Raw genomic sequence first — 19,450 nt, 5'->3', positions numbered from 1 at the left:
TGGAAATCTCTGTCCTCTCTGCTTCTTTACATAAGTGTTCAGAAATGTAGGGGGTGTTAGATTTGTAGATGTACCTGAAGTACAGATTCTTGAGTGACTTTTCTTGTCCCCTCTTCTCCTAACTTGGCTGCCTCTGCCCTTGTAGACCATGCTGGATGAGGATGATGTGAAAGTCGCTGTGGATGTCCTGAAAGAACTGGAGGCCTTGATGCCCAGCGCAGCAGGCCAGGAGAAGCACAGAGATGCTGAGCACCGGTTTGTCCCTAGCGTCCTGTCCTTTGGAAGTTTAGGATATGGTGATAGTTGAATTCTGGACCAGCCAAGCAAAATTTTGGGCAAGTTTACAGAATCTAGACTGGCCACGTACCATACTGTTGCATCTATTTTCATTGCTCCCTGTCGAGAATGTTTATGCAGCAAATGCTGAGGTGTTCAGAAGATAGAAATCCAGGTTGAAAGAGGATGAATATGTTTGTGGCCTCCTTTATTGGCCTGCAGGGATGTCATAGTTATTGAAACTCTGGTTCAGTTCAGCATTTAGTGGGTACCTGCCATGTATGTGGCACTGTGCTGGGTGCTTGGGAAGGCAAAGATGGAATTGGGCTGGTTTCTTTTTCAGACAGGTATTTGTTGATTTGTTAGGGACAAGACAAAGAAGAAGAAGCGGAGCCGAGAGCGAGACCGCGAGCGAGACCGAGACCGCAATAGAGACCATAAGCGGAGACACCGGTCCCGCTCTCGATCACGTTCCCGGACCCGGGAGAGGAATAAGGGGAAGTCTAGATATCGGTCCAGGAGCAGAAGTCAGAGTCCCCCCAGAGACCGGAAAGACCGAGACAAGTATGGGGAGAGGAATCTGGACAGATGGCGGGATAAGCACGTGGACCGCCCTCCCCCAGAAGAGCCCGCCATCGGGGACGTTTACAACGGCAAAGTTACCAGCATCATGCAGTTTGGATGCTTTGTGCAGCTGGAGGGGCTGAGGTAATGGCTGGTACTCTGCTTTCACACCACTGAAGGACAGAATTTCTTTTATCACGGGATTTTCACATTCTAAAAAATTACTGTATCAGATTGTTAGAAGTTGACTTTTTATTTGAAATGTCATAGAGCCATTTATTCCTTCCTCTGCCTTTGGGAGGTCTGCCCTTTTGCTGGTTGAGACAGATGAGAATTTGTTGCCCCCTGGCCCCCAACTTTTTCTCTGGGAGGGTGGTAATCCTATTTTATTGTTTGGCCACCTTCTTGGAACTTTCCTCTTGAGTTTAAGACCATTTCCCTTTGTTCATTTCCAACAAGCGTGGAAATCGGTTGGGGAAAAAGTATTTTAGGCATGTTCCAGACGTGTGTGACTCTCCCTCAGGAAGCGGTGGGAAGGCCTGGTGCACATCTCTGAGCTCCGCCGGGAAGGCCGTGTGGCCAATGTGGCTGATGTGGTGAGCAAAGGCCAGAGGGTCAAGGTCAAAGTGCTGTCCTTCACTGGGACCAAGACCAGCTTGAGCATGAAGGTAGGTGAGATATCCAGCCGGTTTCCACAACTGATGGCCAGGGAAACATGATGGCAGGTAGGCTATGTCCCTTGTTTTTGTGCCTTAGGATGTGGATCAAGAGACTGGAGAAGATCTAAACCCAAATCGACGACGGAATCTTGTTGGGGAGACCAACGAGGAGACCTCTATGAGGAATCCGGATAGACCCACCCACCTCTCCCTCGTCAGTGCCCCTGAAGTAGAGGACGACTCGCTGGAGCGCAAGCGCCTTACCCGCATTTCTGACCCGGAGAAGTGGGAGATCAAGCAGGTTGGGGCCATTTGCTCTTATGGCCACGTAGTCATTCAGCAGGTAGCATGGTGTTTAGGAGTGCGGGCCCTGGAGCATGATGGCTTGGGTGACTTTAGGCCACTTGCTAGCTTGTGGTCCTGAGCCAGGTTACACTACCTTTTTGTGCCTCCACGCCCCCATCTGTAAAACAGGGCCAGTGGTGACATTGTGGGGATTAAACGAGTTAGTAGAAGTGAAGCTCTTAGGTTAGTGCCTTCCTGTGTTATGTGTTATATAAATGTTCATTCTTGTTTTCATCATTAGTCAGTAAACATAAAAGCGCTGTTGGCCAGGCCACTGTGCAGATGCTAGGGCTATGAGGACCTATCGTGGTTCCTACCCTTGAGGATCTCTCCTCCAGGGGAGGAGATAGATTGAAACAAATAACTGGGAAGACTTACAAATTACATAATAAGGGGTGTGCAGAATGCTGTGGAGTCAAGGGAGGGAGCAGATAACACCCTGGGGATGAGACCGTTGAGCTGTGCTTTTGGGGGCATGTTGTCGTGCCCCCCTAGGGATGGGATATATGGTGTTCAAGGCCCTGCAGTCCTGGATCAGCAGAGGAAAACACCTTGGTTTCCTACATGAAATCTCTGTATTAACTCTCCTACCAAAGAAGAGTTTTGATCTAGCAGGTGACAAATGCTTCCTTTTATCCTTTGGCTAGATGATTGCTGCCAATGTCCTTTCCAAAGAAGAGTTTCCAGACTTTGATGAAGAGACTGGCATTCTCCCTAAAGTGGATGATGAAGAAGGTAACCAACCACTTAGATGGAGCAGGATGATGGGTTGGGAGGACAGTTGGCAAGTTGAGCCGTGGATAGGGTTTATTTGTAGTTTAACCCAGTGCTTAAACTCATTTGTTCCTTGGGTCTCACCACTCATCTCTCAAAGGAAAAGGGTCTCCTTACGATGGAAGCAAAAAACTTCATTTTTCTGATAAATGTGTATATATTGTTACATTTGTTGCTTATAATCAGTTTTTAGGATATAAAAAGTCATAATTGTATTTTGCGGAGTGAATTTGATCTCACATTTTTAGTAATTGTTCTGTAAACCCTGGATCTGCCTAGATTACCTCTGAGTTGCCCTGGAATAATTTTTGACTTAGCCCATAGGCAATTTTTTAAAATGGTGAAATAAATTCCTTAATAAAGTGTGTATAGTTTATATAACAATAACAAATGAACATCTGCGTATATAGTTATATAGTTTATATAACAATAACAAATGATCATCTGTGTACCTACCACCCAGTTAAGTAGAACTTTACCTACCAATACCTTTGAAACCCATACATGCCACTCTCTGATTAGATCTTCCTCCTTCCTCCTTTGGGCAACCACCATTCTAAATTTTGCGTTAATTATTTCCTATTTTCCTTTAGCATTTTACTATCTACTATATATCTATCCCTAAACATTGTATTGTTCAGTTTGTCTGTTTTTGAACTTCTTTTTTTTTTTTTTTTTTGAGTCACCATCATTCTTTCCATATTTATCTATGTTGATTTTTTTTAAATTTATTTATTTATTTTTGGCTGTGTTGGGTCTTTGTTGCTGCGCACGGGCTTTCTCTAGTTGTGGCAAGTGGGGGCTACTCTTCGTTGCAGTGCGCAGGCTTCTCATTGTGGTGGCTTCTCTTGTTGTGGAGCATGGGCTCTAGGCGTGTGGGCTTCAGTAGTTGTGGCATGCGGGCTCAGTAGTTGTGACTCACGGGTTCTAGAGCACAGGCTCAGTAGTTGTGGCACACAGACTTAGTTGCTCCGTGGCATGTGGGATCTTCCTGGACCAGGGCTTGAACCTGTGTCCCCTGCATTGGCTGGCGGATTCTTAACCACTGTGCCACCAGGGAAGTCCCTCTATGTTGATTTTTATAGTTATTTTTCACTCGTTTTCATTGCTGTAGAGTTTTTCTGTATATAAATTTACCATTATTTACTCATTTTACTTTTTGATGGGCATATAAGCTGTCTTCTCGGTTTTTTTGTTTACCTTTATGAATAGTTCTATTATGAAGTTCCTGTGTTTGTCTCTTAATTCACATATGCAAGACCGTCTCTTTTTCCTAAACATGTAGGAGGAGAATTTCTGGGTGGTAGGAAATGTGTGTATTCAACTTTACCAGGGAGTCCACATTGTTTTCTAAAGTTTTTGTACCAAGTTACACTTCTACCATAAATGTAAGTGAGTCTCTGTTACTCCACATCCTTGTCAGCATTTGGTATTGTCCATTTGTCCAACTAAAATTTTTCTCCCTAATCTATTGTGGGTTAGGAGTTATTCCATATGAAGTTGGATGGCAAATGCCTTAGCGCCATTTAGAGTGTCAGACAGCATTTTTCCACAGGCTTAACTTCTTTTGAAGAAAGCTCTGATCAGTTCTTGGGCTGGGGCACAGATGCCCTAGAAATGGCTGGTGGAGGGGGAAGCAGACACCTGCATTACAGTTTTGACCTTGGGAGCTATCTTTGATAAAGATTGCTGATGCTTGTGGAAATGTATTGTTTTGGTGAAAACGATCAGTCATTTCTCTCTTTTTTTTTGGCTGATTCTTCTTTTGGGGAACTTTTAGATGAGGACCTTGAGATTGAACTGGTTGAGGAAGAGCCTCCATTCCTGAGAGGGCACACCAAGCAAAGCATGGACATGAGCCCCATCAAAATTGTCAAGGTGAGAAACACTGAGACTCTAACCTGGACGTGTCAAGTGAACTTCTTTTCCTAATGTGGCAATTCAGTTTTTCAGAGCAGGTTACTAGATCTGAGTAAGCAGAATTCAGGCCTCGGGAGGTAATAGTGACTGTTGGTCGGGGTCCAGGATATTTTTGTTTTAGAGGAAGATTGACTTGGCTTTGTTGTTTTTGCCTTTTAAATTCTTATACTCTCATTTTAGTGTGTTTTGGGAGGAAGCAGAGGTAAATATGAGTGCTGGATCTACCATCACTGCCTTTGCCCAGGCTTTAGGGCTTGAGTCATTACCTTGCAGATTCAAGGGCAATTTTGAAGGGTTCACTTGAGCAATTGGGCCCCCCAGTAGAAAGCTTGTGACATGCAGTGTGAGGAGAAGAATTCACTGAATAATTATGATAAAATTTTAGGTTTGGAAAAGGGTATCTTAAAGATCTCCCAGCCCAGCTGATGCTTATAATCCGCCCATGTATCCTTCTTCAGTGTTCCTCCCACGTGGTCTTCTCATGTCTGCTTGAAAATGTTGGTGAATTCACCAGCCCTTGAGGAGACCCATTCCATCCCCAGATGGATCTGATCAATAGTTCTTCTTTAGGTAGACCTGAATATGTTTTATTGAGGCATCTCACTGGTCTCAATTTTAGTTCTCAGGACCATACAGAAGAATTCTTATCCATTTCTTACATGTCCATTCTCTTGGGGTTCCCATCTTCAAGCCCCAAATCCCTAATTTCTTCAGTGATTTATCATTGTCCTTGTTCATTTTCTCTGAATATAGTACAGTTTATCCATTTCTTTCATGCAATCTGGTGTGTTAATATGAACTTTCTTCTGGGTGGGCCTCTTTTTAGATTTGAGTGGCTTAACATCTGAATTTTATTTCCTGGATATTTAATGCATGCTGAGATCCCATTCTGATGTTGCTTTGTCCTCTGTTGCACTAGAACCCGGATGGTTCCCTCTCCCAAGCAGCAATGATGCAGAGTGCCCTCGCCAAAGAAAGGCGGGAACTCAAGCAGGCCCAGCGGGAAGCGGAGATGGATTCTATTCCCATGGGACTCAACAAACATTGGGTTGATCCTCTGCCTGATGGTAGGACTCTGGGAGGGGACTATGGACTTTTCAAAAAAAAAAAAATCTGAACTTTCACATACACAGGGAGAAGGCACTGCCAGTACATAACTAAAGATTTAGCCTTGGCTTTGGTGATTTAGTTTTTCCCTTCAGTTAGAGCACGTTTTTGGTTTGTTTTTTAAATGTTTTCGTAACCGTGGTCAAATCATTAGACTGGCTGTTTTCTTCTGAGTAACTTAAAAACTTTTATTCCAAAGATAATACAGCTTTGAAACTTCTCTTTTCATATAAATCTTTGTGTAGTAAATATTAACTGACTGCTGGATACAGTCATAACAAATACTTACTGTTTGTGTTAGGTACCTGGGTATACAACTGTGAAGGAAGCAGACAGGATCCCTGCTCTCTGAGGCTCACATTTTAGTGGGGAAAATGGATATTAACCAAATACTACCAAATTACTGACCAAATCACGATGAGTGCTACATAGATAAGAAGTACAGGTAGTATAGTTGGCTGTGGTGGGTCATTTCCCTGGGAAGGTGGAGACCTGAAGGATAAATAGGACTTAGTCTGTCAAAGGGGCTGGCGTGGGGATTGGGGAATATGTTCCAGGCTGAGGAATAGCCTGTGCTGAGGCTGTGATGTGGGAAAGAACTGTGTAGCTGGAATAGAGAGAATGATGGGCAGAGAGGTGGGGGGTGAGTTGTGGCTGCCAGGAATTTGGAGATGGCATTAGGAATTAGGGCTCAATCCTAAAGTTCACGGGGAAATGGTGCAAAGTTCTACGCAGGGAAGTGGCAAGATCAGAGTTGCATTTCCAAAGGATTATTGAGGGTGCCCTACAAAATGGATTGGATGGGGCAAGAGTAGACACATGTGGTGAATTAGGAGGCTTTTATAATAGTTCAGAGGAGAGAGATGGTGGCTTCAAGACAGAGATAGCAGAGAGGAGGGACGTACTGGAGAAATGTGATTTGTTGAGTGTGGGGGGAGAGGGCAGCGAGGTAGCATGAGGATGATACTAAGTCGCCTGTTTTCCTTTGCAGCGGAAGGCAGGCAGATTGCTGCCAACATGAGGGGTATTGGGATGATGCCCAATGACATTCCCGAGTGGAAGAAGCATGCCTTTGGGGGCAACAAAGCTTCTTATGGAAAAAAGACCCAGATGTCAATCATTGAACAGAGAGAGAGCCTGCCCATCTACAAACTGAAGGAGCAGCTGGTCCAGGTGAGAAGCCCTTTATGATGTGTTGGTGGGGAAGTCAGGGTGTTTTCTAAAAAGAGGATGACATGTTTTAATTGAAATTAGCACATTTGAAGTGGCTTTTCCGAAGGTGATAGGAAAAAAGCATTTCCAAGTACTTAAAAAATATGTATATGTTAGTCCACACATTTTTTTTTTTCCTATGAGGAAATAAATCTGTTTGAACTAGGGATCCCTAGAGCAAGTGGACAGAGTATTGTGTCGCACAGACAAATAGCTCTGGACAATAAGCATAATCGGGATGCTTGACTTGACATTGAGGCAAATCTTTGCTTCAGATACTTATTTCCATTTTCTGGAGATCTGATTTAAGACCACTAAACCTTCCTGAGGCAACTGAGTTCACTAGTTTCCAGGGAATCCTTTCAATGACATCTTATACATATACAATGAAGTACAAATATATACGAAAACACAGATATTATATGTTTTATATGAGCTGTATGTGTTTCTAAGTGACAGCGTATTATATGTACTGCTCTGTGTTTAGCTTTTTCTCCTTAGTGATATAGCTCAGCATTGTTCCCTTTTTTTTTAAGGTGCTTTGTTATGTGGATGTGCTCTGGCTTATTTAACTAGTCCTGTGTTAATAGACATGTATAGGTTGATGGATGTCCTTTGCTGTTATAAACAGTGTAGAAATCAGGTGACTTTAGGGGGTAAAGTGACTTTATAGATTTGGGAATGGCAGTAGAAAGGAACATTGTATTTAACTTTTTTATTTACTACTGAATTCTTTAACCATGTTTGTGTAACACTTAAAAAATACATGTACGTATATAAAATATTAGGTCTATCTGGATAGTTATGCTTTTAGCATCATCTTTGTGTTTTTATGAACTTAAGGAAACCAATAAATTTAAAAAAATTTGAGTCAGTTAAAAAGAGAATTCTCATAAAGTTTAAAGTTTTTAATTTGTCATACATGCGATTAAAATAAGAAAGAGCATTGCTCATAGAAAATCACTGTTAGCATTTGTTTCTATGCGTCATTAAAAATAATTTAAGCTCTGATTGTCATCTTCCGTGTGTATACTACTGTTTCCCCTTCTTCTCCTTTAGTGTTAGAGCATAATCAGTTGCTTTACTCCAAAATGTGCGGCAGATTTTAATGACCGTGTTTATGTTTGGCTGTCTTCAGGCTGTCCATGACAATCAGATTCTGATTGTCATCGGAGAGACAGGGTCTGGGAAGACAACGCAGATCACCCAGTACCTGGCAGAGGCGGGCTACACTTCCAGGGGCAAGATTGGGTGTACGCAGCCCAGAAGAGTTGCGGCCATGTCAGTGGCCAAAAGAGTGTCAGAGGAGTTTGGTTGTTGCTTAGGCCAAGAGGTAAGTGGTTGGCGAAGCTATGCTGAAAATGCCTGAAGAACGTGTAAAGGCCCAGATCTCTGTCTCTAAGATGGGAGCAATTCTACCTTTTTCAGGTTTCTCCTGAGAGAGAGGGTTCTCATGGTCATCACTGATCTGTTCAGGATCAAGTCCAAGGCAGATTTTACTTTGAGGGAATCATTGTACATCTTGGTCAAATTCTGTCTGTTAAGATTATGGGTAATAGCCTGGGCTAAAATCTTGCCTGGAGATTGCAAAAAGGAGAGGTTTGTGTCTTAAGGTTTTCAGCTTCTGTTCTGCTTTAGGTGGGCTACACCATTCGATTTGAGGACTGCACCAGCCCCGAAACAGTTATCAAGTACATGACGGACGGGATGTTGCTCCGAGAGTGCCTGATTGACCCCGACCTCACTCAGTATGCAATCATCATGTTGGACGAGGCGCATGAGAGAACAATTCACACTGATGTGCTCTTTGGATTGTTGAAAAAGGTAACTAGGTGCTCTTTGGTAACCTTTATTCTACCTGTTGGGAACTGAATTCTGGGAATTGGATTTGAGTACCTGTGCCTCTTTGGGCAATCCTTTTTCGTCAGCTACATTGCATTTCCCTTTAGACGGTTCAGAAACGGCAGGACATGAAGCTGATTGTCACCTCAGCCACCTTGGATGCGGTGAAGTTTTCTCAGTACTTCTATGAGGCTCCCATCTTCACCATCCCAGGTCGAACATACCCAGTAGAAATATTGTATACAAAGGAACCTGAAACCGATTATCTGGATGCCAGCTTGATCACTGTCATGCAGATCCACTTAACAGAGCCACCAGGTAGGGGGAAAGAGCATTTTTTCCTCTTAGACCAAGTCCTAATGTAGGTATTTTTGCTCATCTTTTAAAAAATGCCTTTTAGGGACTTCCCTGGCAGTCCAGTGGTTAGGACTCCATGCTTCCACTGCCGGGGGCCCGGGTTCAATCCTTAGTCGGGGAACTCAGATCCTGGAAGCCTCGTGATACGGCCAAAACAAACAAAAAAACCAAAAAAACCATCCTGTAGTTTAGACGTTTAAAAAAATGCCTTTTAAGTATTGGTCTGTCTGTAAGTCTCAGGCTTACATGTTTGAAATGGTGGTGATGAAAATATAAATAATGGCGTGTAGGGTTTAAATGCATCTATTTAAATATAGACACAAATTTTAAAAAATTAAAAAAACCAAAAACAAACAAATGAATAAACATGAATAGATGAAAACCTCTTGATTTGTTAGAGGTCAGAATATGAGTGTGTTTTCCATCGTTTGGAGTTTGGTGAATGTCACTGTGGCCTTTGTATAGGGCACACACACAGAAAGTCAATGCTTCTGTTCTCCTCTTAGGTGATATCCTGGTCTTCCTGACTGGTCAGGAAGAGATCGATACTGCTTGTGAGATCCTGTATGAAAGAATGAAATCCCTGGGACCCGATGTTCCAGAGTTGATTATCCTTCCAGTGTACTCTGCTCTTCCCAGTGAGATGCAGACCCGAATCTTCGACCCAGCTCCACCTGGCAGCAGAAAGGTAACACGGGCTCTTGTGCTCTGAAACCATGTGCTGTATGCAGCTGGCCCTAACGGGCATTGCTTAAGGTGTATGTGAGTCTTGTTTATTATGTTTTAGAAAGTGGTCCAGCCGGTTTGTTAAGGAATGAGGGTCTTGTATGTGATCCTGCTCTTCTTCCTCTCTTTTCCTTCATTCGACAGATATTTTTTTGAGCATCTGCCAGGCTTTGGGGTAGACACCAGGGCTGCAGTCTGAGGACAGGCTTCTATCTGCTGTGGGACATCCACCGGTAGACAGGCCTTTAACATATAGTGTGAACGTGCTGCTGGTGTGCTGGATGCCCAGTGGGGTAGCACCCAACCCAGTGTTCTTACAGGAAGTGAGGATCTAAGCTAGTCCTGAAGAACACGTGGATGTTCATCTAGACGAGAAGGGCAGGAGAACATGCATTCTGAGTAGACAGAACAGGCTGTGATAGCCGAGGGGTGAGAGAGTGTGGCCATTTCAGGGAGCTGTGTAGTTCCAGCAGCTGGAATTGACTGTGAGTGTGTGTATTGAGGCAGTGGGAAAGGGGACAGATGGATTTTAAAATAATAGTTTTACTGAGATATAATTTACATACCATACAATTGTCCCTTTAAAGCATACAATTCAGTACACTTTAGTATGGTCACAGAATTTTTTTAGTATATTCACAGGATTGTGCAGCCATTAATTACCATTATTAATCATTAATCAATCACCATTTATCACTACTGTTAATTTTTAGAACAATTTCATCACCCCTCAAAGAAACCCTGCACGCTTTAGCAATCATCCCCCATCCACCCTCTGCTCAGCCCCTGGGAACCACTCATCCACTTTCTGTCTCTGGATTCTCCTATTCTGGACATTTCATCATTTCATATAAATGGAATGACATAATGTGTGGTCCTTGCGGACTAGCTTCTTTTACTTGTAGCATGTATAAACACTTCATTTCTTTTTATTGCTGAATAATATTCTGTTGTAGAACAGAGTGTACCACATTTTGTTTATTCATTCATCAGTTGATGGACATTTGGATTGTTTCCACATTTTAGCTATTATGAATAATGCTGGTATGAACATTTGTTTACAAGTTTTAGTGTGGACATGTGTTTTCATTTCTCTTGAGTATATACCTAGGAATGGAAGACAGATGGATTTTCTTTTTTAATTGAAATGTAGTTCATGTACAACATTATGTTAGTTTCAGGGGCACTACAAAGTGATTTGACATTTGCATATATTATGAAATGACCACCACAATGAATCTAGTAACCATCTGGAAGATAGAAGGATTTGAATAACATTAAAGAGTTAGAATGGTCAAGACATAGTGGATGCCTGGAGGTTTAGGGAAGGGCAGAGGGGAGAAGTCAGGAATGACTACCAGTTTCTGGCTTGGGCAGCTGGATGGAAGATGGTGCTGAGGAGGGAAACGAGGAGGAGCAGGTTTGGTGGGAGGACAGTGATTCCTCCTCTGTTCTGTTCCTGGTGATGACACTTCTCTCCGGGAGGGCTTCTGCAGCTCTCTGGCAGGTAGAAGCGTTTCAGGGCCGGTAAGATGCTGGCATGGGGTGAGATGTTTCGGTGCCTCCTAACAATGATTTTTCTGAGCATTTGTGTTTTATTATCTGAACCTCTGGGTGGAAGAACAGTGGCAGTGCCAAGCTGAGACCAATAATCTTCTAGATCACATATACTGCTGCATACACACAAACTGTGAAATTCCTCTGCCGCCTTATAGTTCATTTCATGATCAGAAAAAAAATCTCCCTCTTGTTCCACATACACAAACAGCCCATTTTGTAGTCCAGATGTCCCCGTGGGGGAAGAAAAATCTCATTTTGCACTGGCACATGTGATGCCAGGAAATCTCTGCCTTCCCAGCGTGCTAGAAAATTAAAATTGTAGTAATCAACATTGGATCTAGAAAATGAGATATGTAACCATTTGCACCAAATGAAATTGGCTTTGACTGGCCACTGCTTTTTCCTACTCCACTTCTCTCAGGTGCCGCTCCCTCCCCAACCTAACCCTTAAGAGGAAGGCACCTCCCCTTCTGCCCATTTGAGGCCAAACTGAGGTTAAGTGCTCTCTAATCATCTAGAGAGAGGGAGAGCCACACAATCCCTTTGGGAAGGTGTCTGAGTTCAGAAGTCTCCTCTCACACCTCTGGGCTGAGCCTGGGCGGCTCAATCCAGCTGTGTCCTTCTTGCCTGCAGGTCGTGATTGCCACCAACATTGCGGAGACATCACTGACTATTGACGGCATTTACTATGTGGTGGACCCTGGATTCGTGAAGCAGAAAGTTTACAATTCTAAGACTGGGATCGACCAGCTCGTGGTAACTCCTATTTCTCAGGTATGGCAGCTTTTCTGAAAATCCTGGTTAGGGCTTTTCTGAAATTTTTTATGGTTTTGTATTTTGAATTTTATGGTTTTAAGATGCTGGCTGCTTTCTTGAGATAAGGGAGATTTTGTGTTGTTTGTTTTTAATCTCCAGAATTGTGTGTCAACATTAAAAAGCCCCATAAAACTGGAACTTAAAAAAAAAAAGAAATTGAATCCTAGCACCCTAGATGATCTAATATAAGTGGTAAGAACATATATTTTAAAGTATTGCACTTAGCCACAGATATCTGAGATAGTAATAATTCATGAGATGATGTTTCTTTGGTAATTATGGAATAATCTCCTACCTAAATTATATTTAAAAACGAATAGCCTGATCATCCCTTTTGAAGGCAGTTTGGCCACAATGTATCCGAAATGTAAAAGTTCATTTCTTTAACCTAACAGTTCCGCTTCTAGAAGTATATCTGAAAGTTAGAAATGATTGAACACATATCCAAAGGTAATGGAAAAGGATGTTCACTGGAGCATTGTTTATATTGGAGGGAACCTGGAAAAATTCTAAATGAGCTCCAAAAGGGAAGTAGTTTAATAAAATGTGGTAAATTCATTCCATAGAATGTTATGTGACATTAACAAGGTGGTGTGTATCTATATTTAATGGCATAAGCATAACTCTGATATAGCGTTTGAAAAAAGTGAGCTACAAAATAACATGAGTAGTATAATCCAATTTTTGTTTAAAAATGTGTGTGCTTGTGCACAGTGTATGTAAACGTGCCTGCGACCGAAAGCATGTTGGCGAAATGTTAGCCAGGGTTATTTCTTGGTGGTGCTGCTGGTTACTGTGCTGATGGGTAAAGCACCTTTTCTTCCCTGTACTCTTATATATTGTCCTTTTTAAAAAAAAAATTTTTTATAGGGGTATAGTTGTTTTACAATGTTGTGTTAGTTTCTACTGTACAGCAAAGTGAAGAAGAGTTCCCTGTGCTATACAGCAGGTTCTTATTAGTTATCTATTTTATATATATTATCTTAATATTCTGTAAGAGGTATGTATTACCTTCATAATTTATAATACCATAAGGCTGTTTTCGTTTTGAAACTTTAGTAATAATAGCTAAGACTTGCAGGGTACTTCCTAAGTGCCAGGCACTGTCCCAGCTACTTTCACATACATGAACTCATTGTATTCTCAGTTGATCCTTTGTTGTAGATGTTATTATTATCCTCATTTCACAAATGAGACTGACAACCAGAGGGGTTATGTGACTTGCCTGTTACACAGCTGGTGGAGCCAGGATTTAAACCAGGGCAGTCTGGCCCCAGCATGTGTACTCTGTACAGTTCTCCTGGGGGTGATACGTGCAACTCGCAGTGATGGAGAAATTATTTATTATTATCTGCTCTCCCTGATTTGGAGAGACACCTGTAGAATGCTGTGGAGTCTGCCACGGTGTGTGATTGCTGCCTGCCTTTGAGTGGGTAGTGACCTTGCATATTCCATCCTTTGGTTTGGAGCTGGCATAGGAATTTCTAAATCCTGATACTATTTATAAGACAGATGGTTTTGTCAGAAAACAGCCCTCTTCAGATTGCTATTCACTGTTTCCTAGCAACCTAGGGCTAACCTACATTTTTTTTTTAATTTCAAAAATTAGCGCCCTTCTCCCAGGGCGAGATTACATTACATTATTTTGGAAGTTACCCATAGTCCTACTACCACCAATCACTGTCATCATTTTGATGTTTTTCTTGCCCATCTTTTTTCATGTTTGTTTCAGGTTGCAATTCTAGTAGTGTAGTAAGTGTGCGGTTTTTAATTAAGTATTTAATTTTCCTGAATATTAAGGTGATATATGTTCATTGTTGGATATTTGATAAAGAAAATAGAACTCATCAACAAGCCTACCATTAGAATTAGCCACAGTTAACATTTTAAGGTATTTTTTCCCTAGTTTTTTACTTCTGGTAGTTTGTGTATTTGCATTAAGATTAAAAAATAAATAAAATTAGTATTACCTTGTTTGGCAACTTGCTTTTTCACCTCTGTGAGTGAACATTTCCTCCTGTCATTGAGCATCTCAAACCGAATTTTTAAAACAGCTGCAGACTCATTCACTGGTATGATTAACATTATATTTATTCAGTTCACTTACATTTGGTCATCACTGTGGAGGGTGGGTTTTGTCATTTTGTTTTATGCTTTCTCATTTATGATGTGCCACACTATTTTGTGTTTTTTTTAATATTTTTTATTTTATTTTATTTTTTGCCTGTGTTGGGTCTTCATTGCTGCGCGAGGGCTTTCTCTAGTTGCAGCGAGCGGGGGCTACTCTTCGTTGTGGTGCGTGTGCTTCTCATTGCGGTGGCTTCTCTTGTTGCAGAGCACAGGCTCTAGGCGCATGGGCTCAGTAGTTGTGGCGCTCGGGCTTAGTTGCTCCACGGCATGTGGGATCTTCCCAGACCAGGGATCGAACCCGTGTCCCCTGCATTGGCAGGTGGATTCTTAACCACTGCGCCACCAAGGAAGCCCCTGCCACACTATTTTGAAGGTATATTTCTGTGATCTTTACCATATTTCTTCTATTCACTTGCTTGTATTTGGCCTCACTTGAACAAAGTTTCCTGAAATGCTGAGTGTTGGAGAGGGGATGATAAGAGCGTTGGTAGGTAGTCTTGGAAATGACCCTAAAGGAAGTGAAATAAACCCCATTTTAGGTTTTGCCTGTTGCTGAGTGCCCCTCTTTTAACAGATTTCCTGGGTAAAGCTGTTAAGCAATGTTTAACAGATATGTTACTTTTATATGCCCACTCCTCTAGGCTCAGGCAAAGCAACGCGCTGGCAGAGCTGGGAGAACAGGCCCAGGAAAGTGTTACAGGCTGTACACAGAACGTGCCTACCGAGATGAAATGCTGACCACCAACGTGCCGGAAATCCAGAGAACCAACTTAGCAAGCACAGTGCTCTCACTCAAGGTAGAAATCACTGTCTTGTTAGAATGCTTTGGTAGAACAGTCCAATCCTATGGCCTTAGTAAATGAATCTCAGTTTTATGAACCTTGTTAAATACTTCAGTAACCTCATGGAACCAGTCCCTTTGAGTGGAATGCAAACGGATGTGATAACAGCCTGTCTGCTGCGGGGCTGGGGCTAAATTGGCATGTGTGCTGTGACATTTTTTCTTGCCATCGTAACCAGCAGGGTATTTGGTTATAAAAGGTTTTAGCTGGGAGCATTTTCAAACAGGATATTAGGAAAAATCGAATCAGTGCCAAACTGTGGACAAACTCACTTCCCTCAACCCTTTAACTTTCAGATCCAATTCTGTTCTTTTAGAACAGAAGCAAAACCCCCAATCCAAAAAGGGGAACTGTTAGTACAGATTTCAGCCTGGCCCCCTGGGGACTCGGTTTTCATTCTGAATCATTGCTCTTCCTCTCTCAGTCCCCTGTGAGGACCTTCCTTGTCTTTTGGCAGGGGGAGCTGCATGAGTAATTTCCTAGATGATGGGACCCCCGCCCCCCACCCCCCGACACTGATGCTGCGCTGGAGCCCTAGCACTTCGCTGATGCAGAGTGCTCTGTTGTCATTTATTATTCATTCCCTGTAAGAGAGGCTAAAACAGAGCTTCAGAAAAAAAAACCTGCTCCAGTCTCTGGAGTGAGAACAGAGAGGCATCTGTGGCTCAAACTTCTGCTCCGAGCTGTGTGTCCTTGGCAAATTTATCTGCTCGGCCTTCTGCCCTCTATTCTCTCAAAAGCGGGGGCTGTTAATAGTCTCTCCTGCGAACATAAAGGAGATAATGCAGGTAAGGGCACTGGGCACAGTGCTTACTGGTTGCTAACATAATTCCTTGTAGTTCTTATACAGTAAGAATTTACTGAACACCCGCTGTGTTTATGGTCACCATCACTTTATGGGAAAGAAGCAGAAAGCTTAGGTCCTGCCACATCTCCCTTTATACACACTTGGATAGGGCATCATTCACTTGTCTCTCTTAGTCATCAAATTTGGTAACAAATGTATCGAATACACACTCTGTGCCAGGCAGATTGCCGGTGGTTTTGTGTCCACGTGTCTCACCATTGTGAACTCTGAGAGCAGGGACCATGTCTTAGTCACCTTTATATCCCTGCCACCTAACATGGTACAAGGCACTTCCTAGGTGCACAGGAGAAATTATGTATGCAAGAGACAGGGCAAGCTGGTTGTTGTCTTTTTTTTTAAATTATGATAAAATACACAATACGTTATCACTGTAATCTTAAAATGTCCAGTTCAGTGGCATTGAGTACATTCACAGTGTTGTGCAGCCACACAGCCATCACCACTGTCCGTTTCCAGAACTTTTTGATCATCCCACATCGAAACTCTGTACCCATTTAACTAAACTATCCCTTTTCCCCTCCCTTCTGCCCCTGGTAACCATTATTCTACTGTCTGTGTCCATGAATCTGCCTATTCTAGGTACCTCAGATAAATGGAATCATAAAATATTTGTCCTTTTGATCTGGCTTATTTTACTTAGTATGATGTTTTCAAGGTTCATCATGTTGTAGCATGTGTTAAAATTTCATTTTTAAAGGTGAATAATATTCCATTGTATGTATATACGGTGTTTTGTTTATCCATTCATCTATTGATGGACATTTGGCTGGTTTCTACCTTTTAGCTATTGTGAATAATGCTGCTGTGAACTTAACGTACAAGTATTTGTCTGAGTCCCTGCTTTCAGTTCTTTTGGGTATATATCTAGAAGTGGAGTTCCTGGATCATTTCGTAATTCTCTGTTTAAGTTATTGGTGAATCACCAAATTGTTTTCCTCAGCAGCTGCACCATTTTACATTCCCACCAGCAACATATGAGGATTCCTATTTCTCCATATCTTGCCAACACTTGTTATTTTCTTTCTTTCTTTTTTTCTTTCTTAAATTATAGCTATAGCCATCTTAGTGGGTATGAAGTGGTATCTCATTGTGGTTTTGATTTGCATTTCCCTAATTACTAGTTATATTGAGCATCTTTTCATGTGCTTGTTGGCCATTTTTAATATCTTCTTTGGAGAAATGTCTACCTTTGCCCATTTTTAAATTTTTATCTTTTTGTCGTTAAGCTGTACATACTGTCATTCTGAGAGAGTGTTTTTTAAAGTTTCCCGAGAAAGTATATGCTTTCTATCAGTCTTGAGTTTTGTGTGGCACATTCCTGGAGATTCCTGCTGATCCTGCTAGTGGCTTCCTAATTGCAGTCGAAGATATAAGAGAGAAGGTGACAAGTAGTCTCCCTCCATGTTAACACTGGTGAGGCTGACCTTCCCATCACACACGTTCTTCTCTTCTGTTCTAGGCCATGGGCATCAATGACCTGCTGTCCTTTGACTTTATGGATGCCCCGCCAATGGAAACCTTGATCACAGCCATGGAGCAGCTATACACATTGGGGGCCCTGGACGACGAGGGCCTACTTACTCGCCTGGGCCGCAGGGTAGGGGACAGAACCTAACTTCTGGTGCTTTGGGGAAGGTTCCCTGGCTAACCTTCCATACTCTGTTCTGTTTAAAAGATTAAACTCTGAGGCCCTGGATAAGCTTTGAGTAGAATTCTACATGCCTGTTTTTAACCTGGATTTTCCGCTGTCACTTAAAACTCTTTCTTCTTTACAGAAAAAGAAATTCTATTCAGTTAATCTTACCTCATGATATATTATTGAGTCTAGCCTTAATTTGAAAAGATGTCTGCAAAATTCCCACCTATCCCAATGGTAGTTATATTCTTGGTCACATACATTTTATTGGGTTTATTTGGGAAATTAAAAATAAAAAAGTCTTCTGATAGAGCCAGGCATCCCACACCATAGTGCTTAGGTAAACCTCCTGTGGTCTGTTACCCACTCTGACCAGTGTTTTTACAGTGGCAACCCCAGATGGGTCTTCCCCAGGGATGCAATTGTAGTTTCTTCTTCTCCCTCTAGATGGCAGAGTTCCCCCTGGAGCCAATGCTGTGCAAAATGCTGATCATGTCTGTGCATCTAGGCTGCAGTGAGGAAATGCTGACCATTGTGTCCATGCTGTCTGTGCAGAACGTCTTCTACAGGCCCAAGGTAGGGAGTTCAGGCCCACATTCAGATAGGGGTCAGGTGAAGTTGGGTGAAATCAGCCTGTTGCCACCACAGTGCTTAATGTGGACACTTGATGGGGCCGCAGAGGGCTCCCCAGCACTGCTGGATGTTCAGTTAGTAGCTGTGGGGTGGAAAATGATCCTCTCCGCACTGCTTGCAGGATAAACAAGCCCTTGCAGATCAGAAGAAGGCCAAATTCCACCAGACCGAAGGGGACCACCTCACCCTGCTGGCCGTGTACAACTCCTGGAAGAACAATAAGTTCTCCAACCCATGGTGCTATGAGAACTTTATCCAGGCTCGTTCTCTGCGCCGGGCCCAGGACATTCGCAAGCAGATGTTGGGCATAATGGACAGGTAACACCCGGTGACTTCTCATGTTCAAGTTGAACCTCCTTGAATGCCGTGTCTGTTTGTCTCTGTACGAACCTGTGAAGCTGTAGGCACCTGTCCTCTTGCTCCTCACATAACTCTTGTCCTCCAGCTTTTCCGTCTTTGTTGTACTCCTCCCCAGGTAAGGACGTGGCTGAGAATCACTTCAGAAAGTTCCTAAGAGGGAGATGATATATTAGTTGTTGACAATGCTCTTTGTTTACAAGCGTCTGCAACATTATTAGTTGGGTTGAATTACAACCGAAGCAAAGTGTCTGGCTCTTATGGCATCCATCTTTCCTGCTGTGTAGAGCTGCCCCTGGAAGGGCTGGAAGCAGGGTCCTGGTGCCAACTCTGGGGACCCCAAGAAGGATGTGTTGGGTACCATCATTCCAGAAGATAGAACCTCTGAAAGCAGAATAGTCTCACACCTTTGTCCTCTCTTGATTTATTCTCCTGCTAGACACAAGCTGGATGTGGTCTCCTGTGGTAAGTCCACAGTCCGAGTGCAGAAGGCCATCTGCAGTGGATTCTTCCGGAACGCTGCCAAGAAAGACCCACAGGAGGGTTACCGGACACTGATCGACCAGCAGGTGGTCTACATCCATCCTTCCAGTGCTCTCTTCAACAGACAGCCCGAATGGTAGGTGGGCAGAGAGAGCTTGTGGATCTGCTGGCCTTTTGTGTTTGTATCCTCACCCACCCCCAGCACTTCCTATTCTAATATTGCTCATATTTCTAGAGAAGCAGGAGCCTGAATTAGACACAATATCAGGCCCTTTTTATTTATTATTTATTTATTTATTTTTAGTTTTATTTTTTTGGCCGCACTGTGCGGCACGTGGGATCT

At 42.7% G+C, this 19,450-nt stretch overlaps 1 protein-coding gene across 1 annotated transcript in view; it reads left to right on the top strand.

The window, feature by feature from the left end:
• DHX8 (DEAH-box helicase 8) overlaps positions 1-19,450 on the top strand; it is a 29,321-nt gene that overhangs the window by 6,318 nt on the left and 3,553 nt on the right. The window contains exons 5-22 of the mRNA XM_059997420.1: positions 146-255; positions 643-984; positions 1,364-1,508; positions 1,597-1,800; positions 2,492-2,579; positions 4,399-4,496; positions 5,458-5,605; positions 6,637-6,818; positions 7,996-8,190; positions 8,496-8,681; positions 8,807-9,017; positions 9,563-9,744; positions 11,976-12,116; positions 14,930-15,085; positions 17,458-17,595; positions 18,082-18,210; positions 18,389-18,585; positions 19,064-19,243. Coding sequence (XP_059853403.1) covers positions 146-255; positions 643-984; positions 1,364-1,508; positions 1,597-1,800; positions 2,492-2,579; positions 4,399-4,496; positions 5,458-5,605; positions 6,637-6,818; positions 7,996-8,190; positions 8,496-8,681; positions 8,807-9,017; positions 9,563-9,744; positions 11,976-12,116; positions 14,930-15,085; positions 17,458-17,595; positions 18,082-18,210; positions 18,389-18,585; positions 19,064-19,243 — 3,032 coding nt within the window. The remainder of the gene's footprint in view (positions 1-145; positions 256-642; positions 985-1,363; positions 1,509-1,596; positions 1,801-2,491; positions 2,580-4,398; positions 4,497-5,457; positions 5,606-6,636; positions 6,819-7,995; positions 8,191-8,495; positions 8,682-8,806; positions 9,018-9,562; positions 9,745-11,975; positions 12,117-14,929; positions 15,086-17,457; positions 17,596-18,081; positions 18,211-18,388; positions 18,586-19,063; positions 19,244-19,450) is intronic.

This window comes from Delphinus delphis, chromosome 19 (genome assembly GCF_949987515.2).
Source record: "Delphinus delphis chromosome 19, mDelDel1.2, whole genome shotgun sequence".
In the NCBI taxonomy this organism is placed as follows: Eukaryota; Metazoa; Chordata; class Mammalia; order Artiodactyla; family Delphinidae; genus Delphinus; species Delphinus delphis.
This window is presented reverse-complemented; position numbering and strand designations above follow the sequence as displayed.